At 41.5% G+C, this 15461-nt stretch overlaps 1 protein-coding gene across 2 annotated transcripts in view; it reads left to right on the forward strand.

Annotated features, from left to right (window-relative positions):
* Positions 1 to 15461, forward strand: part of adam19a (ADAM metallopeptidase domain 19a) — a 156439-nt gene that overhangs the window by 60169 nt on the left and 80809 nt on the right. For both annotated transcript variants that reach the window (XM_029454487.1, XM_029454489.1), the window contains exon 3: positions 4623 to 4699. In XM_029454487.1, the coding sequence (XP_029310347.1) occupies positions 4623 to 4699 (77 nt within the window). The remainder of the gene's footprint in view (positions 1 to 4622; positions 4700 to 15461) is intronic.

Genomic DNA, 15461 nt, shown 5'->3' on the forward strand with positions numbered 1-15461 from the left:
ATCAGACGACAAACAACCCCTAGGTTAGACAAACTTACTTGCAAGAGAAAACAAAGGCAATGGGTAAATCTATTACACAAATTGTCTTATGTAAGAGTTCATCACAGTTTAAAGACCCATTCATGGTTTTCAGTTTTGACTCTCTTTACTTTCACACAGTTGTGTGCACACAGTTTTCCTGTGCAATACGTGCAATAAAGTGGTTAAAATAATCTAGATTAATTGTTGGCTTGTCTCCAACATGACTCACCTTCTGACTGCTCGTGTTTCCTGCCTTGTCTGAGTTTAATGTCATCATGTTCATGTGCTTTGGTCACTACAATCATAACCAATAAAAAAAAGTTGGCCAAACCTATGAAAACAATACCCAAGTTGTATTAAACCAGGATTCTCTAAGGTCTCATGGGGCCTTTAAGGGTCAGCCATTGTGCAGAATTGCATCTTTTTAACACACACTAACTGCCACTAATGACTGGCGTCTTGTAATGCTTGAGATGAGCCATAATTGAGCATAGTTATTGTCACTGTGGCAAACCATGGTCACATCAAAGATCAGAAGAGTGCATACATCATCACATCTTTGTGTATGTTTACTGTTCATAACCATGTACGATAATCTGTGCCTCTCAGGAGGATAGAGAGGATCATCAGGGCCCTCTCATCATATTCTTAGCATGTAGATTAGACTAGCTTTGATCCATCTAATAAGCCGTCCTCTGGCACATCGTGTGTTAGCTCTGCTTCACTGGAGCAGGGCCCAGGCTTGGAGCTCCATCTGATGCATGGATGCTGCTGTTGGCTCTCCGTGTCTATCCACAGCTCCAAGCAGATAAGCATTAGTGGCACCACCAAATACAACAACTTTCCTTTCTTGTACTGTCTCTTTGCATTCCTCTTTTCCTGTTGCTTCTCACCATCGATTTGTCTTTTCCTGTTTCTTTGTTGTCTTGCCTTCTGTTTCTCTTTCAGTGTCTGTTAGTGTCTCACCAACTGTCTCCTTTCATCAAGTGTGCCTCTTGAAAAGGACTTTGCTAACTTCTTATCCAGTGACTTCTCAAACTCTTCCTCCCTGTTACTGGCCCCGGCCCGTTTTTCATCTTCCACCTTATCCTCTTTAGTATGTGACTAAATCCAAATTGACTGATGCTGAAACATGATCAAACATGTCACTACACACGGTTTAAATTTGCGTTTACTTGATGCGGCTTGACATTGTACATTTATTTGCTCTTTAAGCCAGTGGGAATGCAGGATGAAGATTAAAGTTGTATAACCATAACCTCGAGAAATCAGGAGTAGCAGTTCAAATCCCTCAAAGCACAAACACCAGTGGCTGCTGTGAAAGATCGACAAATGTGGCTGAGGGAATGTGAGGATTTGAAAGCCGTTTGATCAGTAAATGTGCAGATACACCACAACAAGCTCAGTAAGCAGAGCTTCTGAACCAATCATTTTAAAGAAAGAACCCTAAGATATTACCCCGGAGATATAAAAAAAGGCAGAGAAGTGTAAAAGGAAATCCAAAAGGCAAAGTAACTGGTCATCAGATATTTTGACATAGAGACGGTGAAATGTGATGAAAAGTTATACTTCTTAACCCCTTCTTTTCTACATATGAGCCCTTCAACAACTAGGTTGTGAGACATTTATCACACCACATCAGAAAGAAAATAGTTTCAACCTATTTCTAAAGGCCAACCTTAAAGACGGGCTGAAAAGCCTGCCTGTTTGGGAACACAGCATTTGATTGAAATGTGGAGGCAGTGGGATGTATCCAGGAGGCAGGCCTTTTGCCCTGTTTTTGAGGTTAGCCATTTGGAATGGGTACAAAAACTTTTGCCTTTTTTTGAGGGAAGCGCACAACAAGTGACTGAGGTAGTTATGTAAAGCAGCTATTCTCAACTAGTGCTCAACTAGTGACCCTCAGAGCGCTGTCTTGCATTAAATTAATCAATAAAACCTTTGGTAATATAGTAGTTATTACTACCTAGTTAGTTTTATATCTAAATGTGCTCAAGAATTCACACACAAGAAAGGTTAGAATGCTTCATTTCACTGACCAGTTACATTTAATATCACCACGCCAATCCCAACACATCATCGAGGAAGAGACAAACGTGTTTGTCACTGCTAGCAAGCTAACGCTTACTAGAGTGCAGTGGCACAAAATGGATCGGTGAGTACAACCTTGTGAAATCAAGGTTGTACTCATGTACTCCCTACTGAGACCTCTCCTTGTACAATTTATTGCCTTCTTGACAGTTCACACTTCCTCACCTTCCTCTATGCTTTATGTAAATCTTCACACTCTTACTGCTGGCTGTCACCAGTGCTCTCCCTTTTCACTTCGTCCCCCTTTTTCTCACTTCCCTTTCACCACCCCCCACTACCACTCTGCCATGACCTATCAAGGTCTTTTAGCTGGAGCTGGAGAAGTTTTACAACTAAACAGCTGGAAGTGCATCTGTTGAGCATTCTTCACTTGATGTTTAATGACGAAGAATGGTCTTGAATTCACGATGGTTTGTTTTGTTTGGAGCCTTGCTCAGAGATAGGAGATAGATAGAAGAGTGATTACAGATAAAACCTGGCATATCTCAGTTAATCCCACTTGATGGCTATATTATTACATCATAAATGATACTCTTTTATTGTTGACCTTTAGTCCTTGGGACTGTTTATTCCTTTCATAACACTAAAACTTGTGCCGTCATTTATCAAAGTGTGCCTAGAGGAATTTCTTAATCGGTATGTAAGTTCTCCTAATATGAAAGTTGGTCTTAAATTAACATAGGCACATAAATGCACAATGATTGATCTGCATCAGTCTGCCTGAGCAACCCTGTGGCCAAAGAAAAAAAACAATTATGCAAAGAACTCTGAAAGTCGTTATTTACGTTCACTGCCATTACTTATATCTTGGTATAGCAACTGCAGTATGGTTAAGGTTAGGGAAATATTATGATTATTGCAGTTAGGGTTACATTTAAGGTACAGTTATGGTTATGCCACTAAAACATTAGGTTAAAGTTAAGGGAAGATCGTGGTCACGGTGAATTGAAAAGACAAAGGTTGATTGCAGGTCCATGACAAGACGTGACCTCCATTTCTCCAGCACGAAAATCAGAAAGGCTACATGCGCATCCACGTCCTCCACTCCACACCCTTTTCTCCTTGCTACGTAAGCATCATACTACGTCCTTCACTGACCCTGAATCGTGAGGTGCAAAATTATAGACGTAATTCCTAGAAATTCTGGGCTTGGTTGTGCACCCCCAAAATGCTATGGGCAATGACGTCCCTTTGAATAGTGGCTTTATGAAGCTGTCGGTGCAGCTACAGCTATCAATGCACATTTACATTTCAGTTTGAAAGAAATTATTCTCTTGTTCACAAACAGCAATACTTGTTTTCATTTGGGAACACAGCAGATGCTAATTCAAATTGAAACTATTCTGAAAATGTCCAATATGTAATTTATACTGTAGAAACATCAGGTATAGGGTCAAGTATGTCTGCAGGAGCCGTAGGTGTCGGTCTATCAATTTTAATGACATTATTGACAATTGGAGTGTAAATGTCTCCAGTTCTGGAATTGGTTTACCCACTTGTCAACCAGATTTAAACATGACAAGACCATAGCTGCTGGTGACTGTCAGAGCACACAGTGTGGGACGTACGCTTCTCTGATGACCACATGCTCATAGTGGCATCAAACTCACCATCCCAACTCTGAGCTCTGAGCATGTTATAACACTATATGGTTTAGGAAACTGTTTCTTTGATACTGTTGTAGGACTAGCAGACATGCCGTGTCACTTCAGATCATTCTGACAGAGACACGCAGTCGCACTCTCTTTTTTCTTGGCAAAGGATTTCCCCAGTTCAGACAAGTGTAATGATTTCACGGTGCTTGTAAAGAGTTTATGGTGTTTCAGCTGTGGTGCAGCAGTCTTCCTTAAAGATAACCCCTGTTTGTGGAAAAGCAATACAGATCCTGCATTTGCAAAGGAACGTTTTTTACCGGGGAATGCATTTTTTAATTGGCAATTATTATTTGTGTAACACAAAAGAGTTCTGTGGGAAATAGAAACAAATTAATTTCTCAATTAGTTGATCAATCGTTTGGTGTTCAAAATGTTAGATAATAGAGAAAAATGCCCTCCACAGTTTTCTGAAGGTCGAGTTAATGTCATCAAATGTCTTTTTCTGTCTGATCAGCCGTTCAAAATACAAATATATTACATTTACTATCACATAAGATAAATAAAGGCAGCACATCCTCACATCTGAGAAGCTAGAACCAATTAATTTAGGCATTTTTGCTTAAAAAATTACAAAATTATTAATCACTATTTGTCTGTAAAGTTCACTTTTACACACCTTTCAGGGTAAATTGAATTGATGACAACATTTAAACATTTCTCCGCCCTTTGCTCCTCTCTGCAGCTGTAAAAATGTTAAAGTTCCTGGCCCCTCAGCTTGAAATGAACTGCCTTTGGGCAACTCGTTGACTGAGTTACCTGAAGGCTTGTAAATGTAATTAGATGATTTTAAATGCACTTTAAGCAAAGTGTTCTTCTGCCATGACCTGACTCTGATCTCTCTTCTTAACCCGACAGGAAGAGTACCCAGCCAGAGGGGAAATAGTGCTCTCATCCGATGACCTCCATCTGGTGCTACAAGTGGAGCGCAATCAGTGAGTATTCCTTCTCTCATACCGTCTTTACTGCCTCTGCACCTTTAATAACCTCCTCTGTCTTCCACCTGAGAAGAAGAAGAAGAGGAAATAATTGTTAGACAGACAATGTAGAGTGAAGTGATAATAGAGGGAGATATGGAAAAGCTCCTCCTGGTCTCTCTCAGCTCTGTCTTGACTTTTTGGTAAGGTTACCACAAGGATACTCAATTTTTTCCACATCTCGAAAGAACATTGAATGGGTAGCTTTAGGGGATGGATGTGCTAGTGCTAATAGCAGTTGGTAGCAGCTCAATAACCCTGAAGGTTTAAGCTCTTCATGGTAAACAGTTTGTTCCACATTAGTTACGCTTTTTGTTTTCCCTCTTTAAGAGCTGTTAACATACAAAGTGCCATGCCAGTTCAGGGCAACCACATAATTCTACGTTAAGTAAAACAGAAAACATTTATTTGATATTTCTTCAATATTCTGTGAGGTCAATTGGTCAGCACAGACAGCTTTTGGAAGCACCGATGCTGAAAGAGAAACCTAATGTTCCGTTACATTATTTGATGTTCATAGTTATGGTTTCAACCAGTGGAATTTGAAGCTTTTCATATTTGCCTCAAGAGAGATAAATATGACATGCTTTCAAATCATAGCTTTGTAATGCAGGGAATGTGTGAGAAGTGGGGCTAATCAGAATGAGCGGTGAGTTCCATGAAGGGCGCGTTGAACAGGGTTCAAGGCCAGCAGAGGTTATGATGTTCCGGTGATAACATCATGGGGAGCTCCGTCTGGAGCGTGCATCATTAGCCAGAGACGTGCAGAGACTGCCAAGGTGGATCACTTAACATGCTCATAAAGCCTGGAGGTGGAGAGAACATGCCTGAACACCTCCCCTCTGTTCATCAGAGTGGAAAATTCCTGACCACGTAGACCCTCATTAGACTACGCATATGAATATTTAATTTATGAATAATAATTAAGGGTATAATTTGTATAATATCATTTGTTTAGTGAGGAGAAAAGACTATGTTCCAAATGGACACCCTAGTATATATTCTAATGTACCACAACTCTAGAGAGGTGTAACATTAAAGCTTTTTGTTGTATTCAAAAAAATTAAAATGTAAATATATACAAACACTGTTGAAAGATCTTCAGAGGAATTATCAAAACGTAACATTCCCTTGAAGTTCAGGAGGAGCTTTATCAAATCCCAATTTGGACTCGTAGACTACAAATTTGTGACAGCTAGGTCTGAACGATATGGAGAGAATCAAATATCACCATAGTTTTGACCCAGTACCTCAATATCGATATTGGGTTGACTCTAAATATTTACACAATGAGATTTTTGATAAAGAAATCATCAGTAATTTGGACATAATGACTAAGTGGGTAAAAGAAAATGATAGAACAGCTCCAACAGTCTGGTCCGTTCAGAAAATTCACTTTACTGTAATGCAGCTCTTACTACTACTAGGTTGTCCTCAGACGGGCCCTTACTCTGTGCTTCCAGTCATCCCGATCCTCCATGCATCTGGCTAGCTCGGCAGTATTTTCTGCTCCCGCATCTTTCCTGAGTACATCCACGTATGTTATTGTGGGACGCCCTCGTGATCGGTGCCCGTGTGTTCGGTGCCCGTGTGTTCGGTGCCCGTGTGTTCGGTGCCCGTGTGTTCGGTGCCCGTGTGTTCGGTGCCCGTGTGTTCGGTGCCCGTGTGTTGGCTCCCACAGCACAAGTTTGCTGGCTGGCAGCTCTTGGTGTCTCTGGCAGTGACCTGCCAGCCTCATTCTCCTGACCGCTGTTTTCTCGCCCACACTTAGCGCCCCCCCCATACAAGTGCGTGTTGGTGACATGCTCATCCTTGTTGATGCCAAGTACCACACGCAGCATTCTCGTGTAGCACCCATCTAGGGATTTCTGCAAGGTGGGCTTCAGGGTCCAGCATTCACTGCCATACAGGAGAACAGACTCCACTGTTTATTATTATTATTGAATGATAAGTCTTGTTTTAAAACGCGATCATTTACACCTGTTCACTTTACAAAACAACTTGTTTTAAGCATTTTTCCAGACGTGGGTGTCAGTATATTAAATCCTCACAGAATAATACATACCCCTCCACTAATACAGACGGATAACAATTCAAAGTTCATTTGTTTTAGGAAGGGTTCAAATTATTTTGTCAAAAAAAAAAAAAAAACTTCTCTACACATAATGGATAAAAGATACTGCATAAGATTACATTCAAAAGAAATGGAATAAAATACAATATTTAAACTTAATCACAGGTGAGATCCTAAATCTGCCACATGTAGCAGTTTGTCAGTTGCACAGACAGGATACACGGTATTAAGGTACATGTTATTTACCACATAGGATCATACTTTTTTCAGAGAACTACTTTACGTACCTCTCACAGCTGTGAGATGTGTGTCACTTTAAAGCAGTCACATGGCTGTTATATTCAAACGGGAATTGTGTTTTTGTCACAGCGATTGTTGGTTTGTTGTGAGGGAACGGGGGAAGCATTGCACCGCAGCTGTGTGATTTTCTTTTGGAGTTTATTTATTGAACTATCCACACAAATCACAACTACCAACATCAGAGTTTATAAAGCCTTACTGCAACATTGGTAAGAATCTGATAATCACTTGAGAGTAAAGTAACACGTCTGTATGACCTCAGAGGATCCTTTCCCTTTTTATGTAGAACTTCTATTACAGCTTCTGTCAAGCTCGGCAGTATTGACTTCTCCTCAAATGTCTCTGTAAGCAAAACAAACTGTTTTTTTAATTATCGATTATTCTGCTGTTTATTTTCTACATTTCCAGTCACTCAAAGTCCAAGGTGATGCCTTTAAATGTCTTGTTATGTCGGTCCAAAACACTAAGATATTTAATTTAATATGATATAAAACATAAAAAAGCAGGACTTCTCCATATTTCGGAGGCTGAAAACACTATTTCCTGCCATTTTTAAAAGAAAAATGACACGATCGATCGATTATCTTAATAGTTAGTGATTCTTTTTAATTGTCATTGTTGTGACTGTTTGCTAAAAATAATTGGTGATATAGACCGACCAAGATTTTCCTTTTGTTGTTCACTGATGGTTGGAAATTCCAATTGGTTAAAGAAATTATTTATTTAATTTTTAACACAAAACTATAAAAAGTAGAGCTCTAGATTTAAAAAATTGGTTATTCATATTAGTTGATCAGTGATTATGCCTTAAACTGTCTCAGCAGATGGCAGATTAATTTACTAGCTCACTCTCCATATTCCCTTCGCCTTAATTAAAAAAAAACTCTCCTTCTCTGATTCTGTAGTTAAAGTGTCCAATTCTATTTGCAGAGCCACACGTTTCATATCGGCTAGAGGTCAGTTGAAGGAGTCAGAGGGTGTTACAAGTGTATAGCGTTTATTTGAGAGATAAGCAAACATACTGGATGCATAGGATTTTAGTTGCTTGGAAACAGATTGATGACTTGGAGTAAGAGGAGACAAATGGAGGAACCGACACAGACAGTTAGGCGGGCCGACAGAAAAACAAGAAGCCCTGAGACAATGGTGGCATACGTGACACAGACAGATAGTGATGAATGGAATGGACCAGTGATGGTACACTTGAGTCTGTGCCAGGGAACCACTGCTTATTTTAAAGTCCCAGCAAAGCGCACAAGTTTAGTCTGGACCAGCGAATGTAGGTCAGAAAAAGAGGGACACGATGGGGAAGCAGACGCTCTGTTGGAGTTGCTGGGAATGTTACTGGGAGCTGAGTTTATTTGATGTACTGCCTCTTCCTCTGGGACGCGACTGGAACATGGCCAGCGTGTTTGAAGGCCAAGATCATTACTTTTATACTTATGAAAGGAGGAAAAACTGTCTGGTTGTAATAAAACAAGATGTAGAGTATATTAAAAACGAGAAATACTATCTTGTTAAAATGGAAAAGTGTGCTGTCACAACGAAGCATTTTCTTATAAGGATGAAAAATATCCCATGTAATAATAAAGAGTCTCTTTTTTTTATATTTCATTGAGAAGAGAAAACATTCTTGTCATGATGAGTGTATCTCTCTCACAATTAACCATCTTGTTACCAAGAGAAAAATATATGTTGTTATGATAAAAGTATCTTGTTTCATCTCCTTATTGCGTACTTATAGCATTTTGTTATCGCAACAATGCATCATGTTATTCAGGGAAAAACAATATGTTGCTGTTAAGAAAAAGAGGCTTTGATATTAAATCAAAGTAAACGCATCATCCAGAAAAGATCTCATAATGTTAGATGTATCTCGTTTTCATAACGTATACTGTTAGAAGGATACAATGTATATTTTATATTGACAAAAACATATTGTTATCACATTAAATATCTTATTTGGGGAAAAAGAGAAAAAAAATAGTTAGGAGAAAACATATGACAATAAATGATAAAAGTATAATGTTATTACAAGAACGGATCTTGTTATATGGCGAAAAAGTAACGTATCTCGTTATAATGACAAAAATATCACATATTAAAAAAGAAGTAAATAAAGATGGAAATTATCTCCTCATCAGTGCCTTGTTATGAAGAGAAAATGTATCACAATATAATGAAAGTTATCCAGGAATATCATAAATGTAACAGAGTGTGATTAGGAGGAGATAATTATTAATAATATATATAGAGAATTTATATTTGTTTATAATGATAAAATGATCTTGTTATAACATCAAAGCATCTTGTTTAAGCAGGAATAATATTTCATAATTCTAAAAGTATTTGTAACAATATGAAGGGTTTCCATTAGAAAGAAATGTCACCGACAAATGGGAGAAATTTCCAGTCAAATACTATCTGTGTTATTTATTAGTGTTTATTTACTTAAAAACAATTGATAGGTAAGCTATATAAACAATAACTTCATCATCACTGCTCGACATGGTGTCCGTGATTTCAGACTATATCTATCATAAGGTTTGTAAGGACAAAAACGCCTCATCATAACACAACAAAGCATCTCGTTATAATGAGGAAAAATATCTTGTTATTGATCCTCGTATCAAGTTTTTTATAACGATGCAACATGTTATAATAAATGTTGTAAATGATGTCCCTATAAGGATAGAAAATATAGAGTTGAAAAAGTATCATGTTGTGATAAATATCTCATCAAAAGTAATTTAAATCATCCTGTAAGTCTTTCTTCATTCCCTAAAACTGTTCAACTTACTGGTTTATAGTTCGTCGACATGACGATGATTTTCAAGATGCTGAAATATGAGTGAAGAGGAATCCTCCACTCATATTTTGCTCTTTTTTCTAACCTTTAGCCATATTCTTCTGTCCATCCTTTTCACTTTCCTCTCTTCAGCTGCAGAACAAGTGAATCATATGTGAAAAGTGCTAAATCAAAATGATATACTGGTCTTACAAAGTGTGACTCATTCACTTCAAGTAGTTTAAACAGACATGAAGGAGGAGGAGGACGAGGACGAGGAGGAGAGATGGATGCCATGCGAATGAGCTGGGAATGAGCTGACCTACACACAGATCCTGAGAATAGATAGCATGGTGTGTGTGTGTGTGTGTGTGTGTGGGTGTGTGTGTGTGTGTGTGTGTGTGTGTGTGTGTGTGTGTGTGTGTGTGTGACATCTGATGTAAGCCTCGACATGTGCTGGCAGTTCGTCTGCGAATAACATGTTTGGCCCTCCTGCCACTGGTCCCACTCCCAGCTGATGTGATAACGTAACGCACGAAAACAATCACTCGCATGTTTGCAGGAAAGATTATCTGTGTTTCCAACATTTCCCGGGTTAAGAAAATTGTGGCTTGTGAGCCAGGGGGTAATAAAAGAAAGAAAAGGATATTAAAATAATTCTACAATTTCCATGACAAAGTCCATAATGCTGATGAAGATCATGTGATGTGATATAACTAAAGCTCCAAAACAGATTCTAAAACAACCTTTTTATGAGTTTTCTTGTTGTTTCCAAGTTCAAAAATCAACTTAGAATCATGATTGTTCTTTTCAAAATGATATAAACATTGCCATAAATCTAATGTAGTTATTCCACACTAAAATTAGATATTTTTGGATGAAAAATCTCCCTATTAAACTAGATGAATTAGCTTTAACTAATACTTTAAATACTGTATATACACTACTCAGAACCGCTTAGTAATTGTCAGAAATAATACAATGACCCAGAGTTAGCTAATGTTAAACTTTGACACACTAACACAGTGTTACTCATTGAGCGTCCTCCTGCGGCTTGCCAAGCTTTAATTGGTGGCTCACGTGGCAGTGGGCTAAATTAAGCTCCATCGGTGCTTCCAGTCATCCCGATCCTCCATGCATCTGGCTAGCTCGCCAGTATTTTCTGCTCCCGCATCTTTCCTGAGTACATCCACGTATGTTATTGCGGGATGCCCTCATGATTGGTGCCCGTGTGTTGGCTCCCACAGCACAAGTTTGCTGGCTGGCAGCTCTTGCTGTCTCTGGCAGTGACCTGCCAGCCTCATTCTCCTGACCGCTGTTTTCTCGCCCACCCTTAGCGCCCCCCCATACATAGCATGTTACGTGTTGGTGACATGCTCATCCTTGTTGATGCCAAGTACCACATGCAGCATTCTCGTGTAGCACCCATCTAGGGATTTCTGCAGGGTGGGCTTCAGGGTCCAGCATTCACTGCCATACAGGAGAACAGACTCCACTGTTGCATGGAAGAAGCTGAGTTTCATTTGTCGGGGGAAGTTGGAGTTCCACACACAGGTCATGCCGTTCAGGGCCCTCCATGCAAGCGCCTTCCTCACTTTAAGGTCTTGCTCGGACGAGTTGACCCACAAGCCCAGGTATTTGAAATCATTGACTTCCTTTAGAGCAGCGCCTCCTGTTGTTTTTAGAGGTGGATCGTCTGGGGGGATCTTATATGTTATGAACTCAGTTTTCTTGGCATTTAGCTGAAGGCCGACCTTGGCTCACTCTGTCTCCACTCGGCACAGGAGTTCCTGTGCTTGCTCTACGCGGTCAGAGAGCAAACTGATGTCATCCGCATAGTCCAGGTCCGTTAGGACTAGAGCGGGGTGTCGTCTCGACCTCCTAGGTGTTATTGTGAGGCCGAGTTCTAGCTCCCGTCCACTGATGGCCTTCCTGAGCGCATAGTCTAGGACTATGATGAAGAGGAAGGGGGCAAGGGTGCCCTCTTGCAACACCCCAGCCAGGATGTCAAACTCTTCACTGTTGCCATCTGGGGTTACCACCTTTCCTCTTGTACCCTTATACATGGTCCCTATGGCCCGGAGTAAATTGGAAGGGACACCATAGGCCTTGAGTATCTTCATCATCACGCCTCTGTGTATTGAGTCAAACGTCTTTTTGAAATCGATGAAGCACGGTACCGCTGTCAGGTTGTCTCAGAAACCGTTGGTTCTCTCTCAGGTGGGGGTCGATGGCGCTCCGTATCCGGTTCAGTATCATGTGGTTGTACATTTTTGCAATGACACAAGTCAGACTTATGCCACGGTAGTTGTCTGGCTTCGAGAGATCTCCGGACTTAGGCACTGGGATGATGTTCGAGAGAGACCACATATCAGGCTGCCAGGTTTGTCATAAGGGCGCGGTTGCAGAACTCCAGGATGATGTCGCCAAGATCACAGTTCTTACAGACCTCTGGAGGGATGCCGTCCGGCCCAGCACTTTTTCCCTGCTTCAGTGTGGATTTCACTTTGGAAAACTCCCTGACTGTAAAGGGACCATCGTCAATAGCGAGATTCGTGAGGACGACAGGTATCACTTCCTCAGGTCCATCCACTGTCAGGTGTGTTCCCAGGAGATTTCGGAAGTGAGTGAACCAGGAGGTCACCCTCTCTTCTGGGCTGTCGCCCGCCACCTGTCCCTCCTTCGACCTTTCCCTCCCACTCATCTCATTGATGACCCTCTATGCCTCCCCGTACTGCTGTTCACCATGTGCTGCCTCCATTCTCTGCACCTTCTCCATCAGCTCCTCCCCCCTGATCTTATCGTAGGTATCGAAAAGAAGCTGTTTGGCCATATTCAATACCATGCGATTCTCTGCAGTGGGCTCGTGCCCAAAGCCTCGGCGTGCTTCCTCCACTCCCTCACGCGCCACCATGACCTCTGGATGCCTGGATCTCTGGGATACTTCATTCCTCTCCATCACTGGAACACACATACTGGTCACCTCCACGTTCGCAGCAACGAACCGCCTGTACTTGGCATTAGGCTCCTCCTCCTCGCCCAGCAGCTGGAAGCGATTCTTCACCTCCACTGCGTACCTGGTTTGAAGGCCAGGGCTGGCCGAGAATGTCTTCTAGTCATACCGGGTCTTCAGGCTTGGTTTGGGGACCCTGAGGCTCAGTCTCACCCTCATGGAGACTACTCGATGATCAGAGCCTACAGAGTTGAACGTGCTGTAAGGTTCAGTGTTCAAGATGGAGTTTCTCCACCTTCGCCTTACACCAGTATGTAGTCCAGTTGACGTTGCATACCGGTAGCCCGATCCTGGAAGGTCCATCTCTTGCCCATTCTTTTCTGGAACATGGTGTTCGCAGCTAGTAGCTTGTGCTCCATAAGTAGGGCTGCAAGATGTTCGCCATTGCGGTTAGTGGAGTTGTGGTACGTGAGAGGTGCGTCCTCCGTCCGCCTTGCATTGAAGTCACAAAGGATTGCAAGGAAGTTGTGAGCCGGAATATCACGGACCGCTGTTGCAAGGTCCTCATAGAACTTCTCCACCTCCTCAGCTTGTGCCACATCAGTGGGTGAGTACACGACTATGACAGTTGTGACTGGGTGTCCATCAAAGTCAGCACTAAGGATCCTGTTGGTGTGATAGTGTACCCTTACGCGCCCAAGAACTCAGCAGTAACCCCACTCCACCAGTGGCAGCTTGTGCCTGGTTTTGCCACGCTGATGAGGTGATGAACCAGCATTTCTCCACTCTGTGATACACGATCTGATCCTCAGCATGCACTCTTCTATGCTCTTGGATTCCCAGGATCTCCACTCCCCTTTCCTCGGCACAGTGTGCCAGCTCCTCCAGCCTCCCTTCTTCTCTAACTGTGTTTGCGTTGAAGGTTCCCATGGTGAATGGTCTCCGGCAACGCAGGAGTGCTTTGGACCGTGTGCTGTGGTCGGATAGAACCCTCCCTTCCGGGTTTGAGGTCCTATCGTCATACCAGCCCCACCGTCCGCTGCTTGGTTCCTGCGGACTCCCGCCGTTTGAAGTATAGGATTTGGAATGAATTTGTTCTCCATAATAATTTAGGTCTTACAATGCGCAAATATTTGTGGGGCGCAGCTCCTCACAATCCTACTCTGGCCGTTTTGGGCATAAGCCCTTATCCGCCCTTCACTCCGATGCCTCCAGATGGTATACGGCTCGGAGCCGGGTGCGAACAGCACCCTTGGTTTTTGTTCGGAGTGTCCTTCTCCTACATGGGTTGCCTTACATGGCTATGCCTTACATGGCTATGAGGCTATGAGCCCCATCCGCCCACAATAGGATGCAGTTTAACGTCTTACCCAGGACAATAAATTAAGGGTTGTTAGATATGATTATGCAGTCAATACAGATATTTCAAAAAAACACTAAAAACAAGCAGGGCTATTACATATAACCCATTAAAACACAGTGTCTGCTCTATTAGCCTACAAATAATAATACAAATTGATAATAATAATTGATAAAAGATGCAAATATAGACAAGATAACAAGATATTTAAACTTGCTCAGCCGGAACACTGACTCACTGCAGAGTTGCCAGTTTTGGCGGTCTATCAGCACTACAATGGTGAATGTGCTCTTGGACGGGTAGATACATGGTGTGCTAGTATAGAAATAAATAAACATAAGGTCATTAAAAATATGTTATCATAAGCATGCTTACGAATATGGACATTTACTAAGAAAAAATGTATATCGCTAAATTGGAGGATACTACGACCAACCTGGCACTTCATACTCTCATTAGCTTGGCTCCGGTAGACTCGTTTCACCATTAGGCCTACATGCTAGTTAGCATTTTACAGAATGGATCGATTTCTTATAAAAAAAAGTTGCACAACAGTTGGACAGAAACAAAGCGTGACAAATGAGGAAAATTAAGATTTGGCTTTGGAGCATCAAACCAAATCGAGAGGAAGATGCTGGAGATGTGGTTTGTGGAAAGACAACAGCTGCTCCCGTTTAAAAAAAGAACAAGGTACAAGCCATACAAGACGAGCATAGGATATTTCAAGAAAAGTGGACAGGAATTTGTATTTGTCCTCCACGAGTCGAACCCTTCGTGCTTAATGTGCAAACAGACCCGCTCTGGTTTCAAGCGAAGTCATTTGGAGCGGCATTTCCAAACGACTCATCCAAAATTCAACGAAACTTACGCACCTGGAAGAGAAATTAGTAAATAAAATAGAGCAGCTTTCTTCTTCTCTTTCTGGAAAACAAAGGCTCATACACAGGACAACTAATACAGCTGAACGATTAACTGAGGCATCTTTTGAGATCACATGGATTTTGGCCTGGGCAAAAAAACCTTCTCAGACTCAAAAATTGTGAAATATTGTTTGCAGAGTTTGACAACATCATCCCAGTATTAAACTAATCCTGCTTTTCTTGAATGTATTGGTTGGCTGCATTGTATATTGTATGTTCTGGGTGGCATGACTGGATATTGCTTTTCATACTTTGCGGTAAATGCGGCTCTCATGTAAAAAATAGTGAAGACCACTGCACTAACAGGTCAGATCTAAATGCTCCG

Source organism: Cottoperca gobio, chromosome 18, assembly GCF_900634415.1.
Source record: "Cottoperca gobio chromosome 18, fCotGob3.1, whole genome shotgun sequence".
Taxonomy (NCBI): Eukaryota; Metazoa; Chordata; class Actinopteri; order Perciformes; family Bovichtidae; genus Cottoperca; species Cottoperca gobio.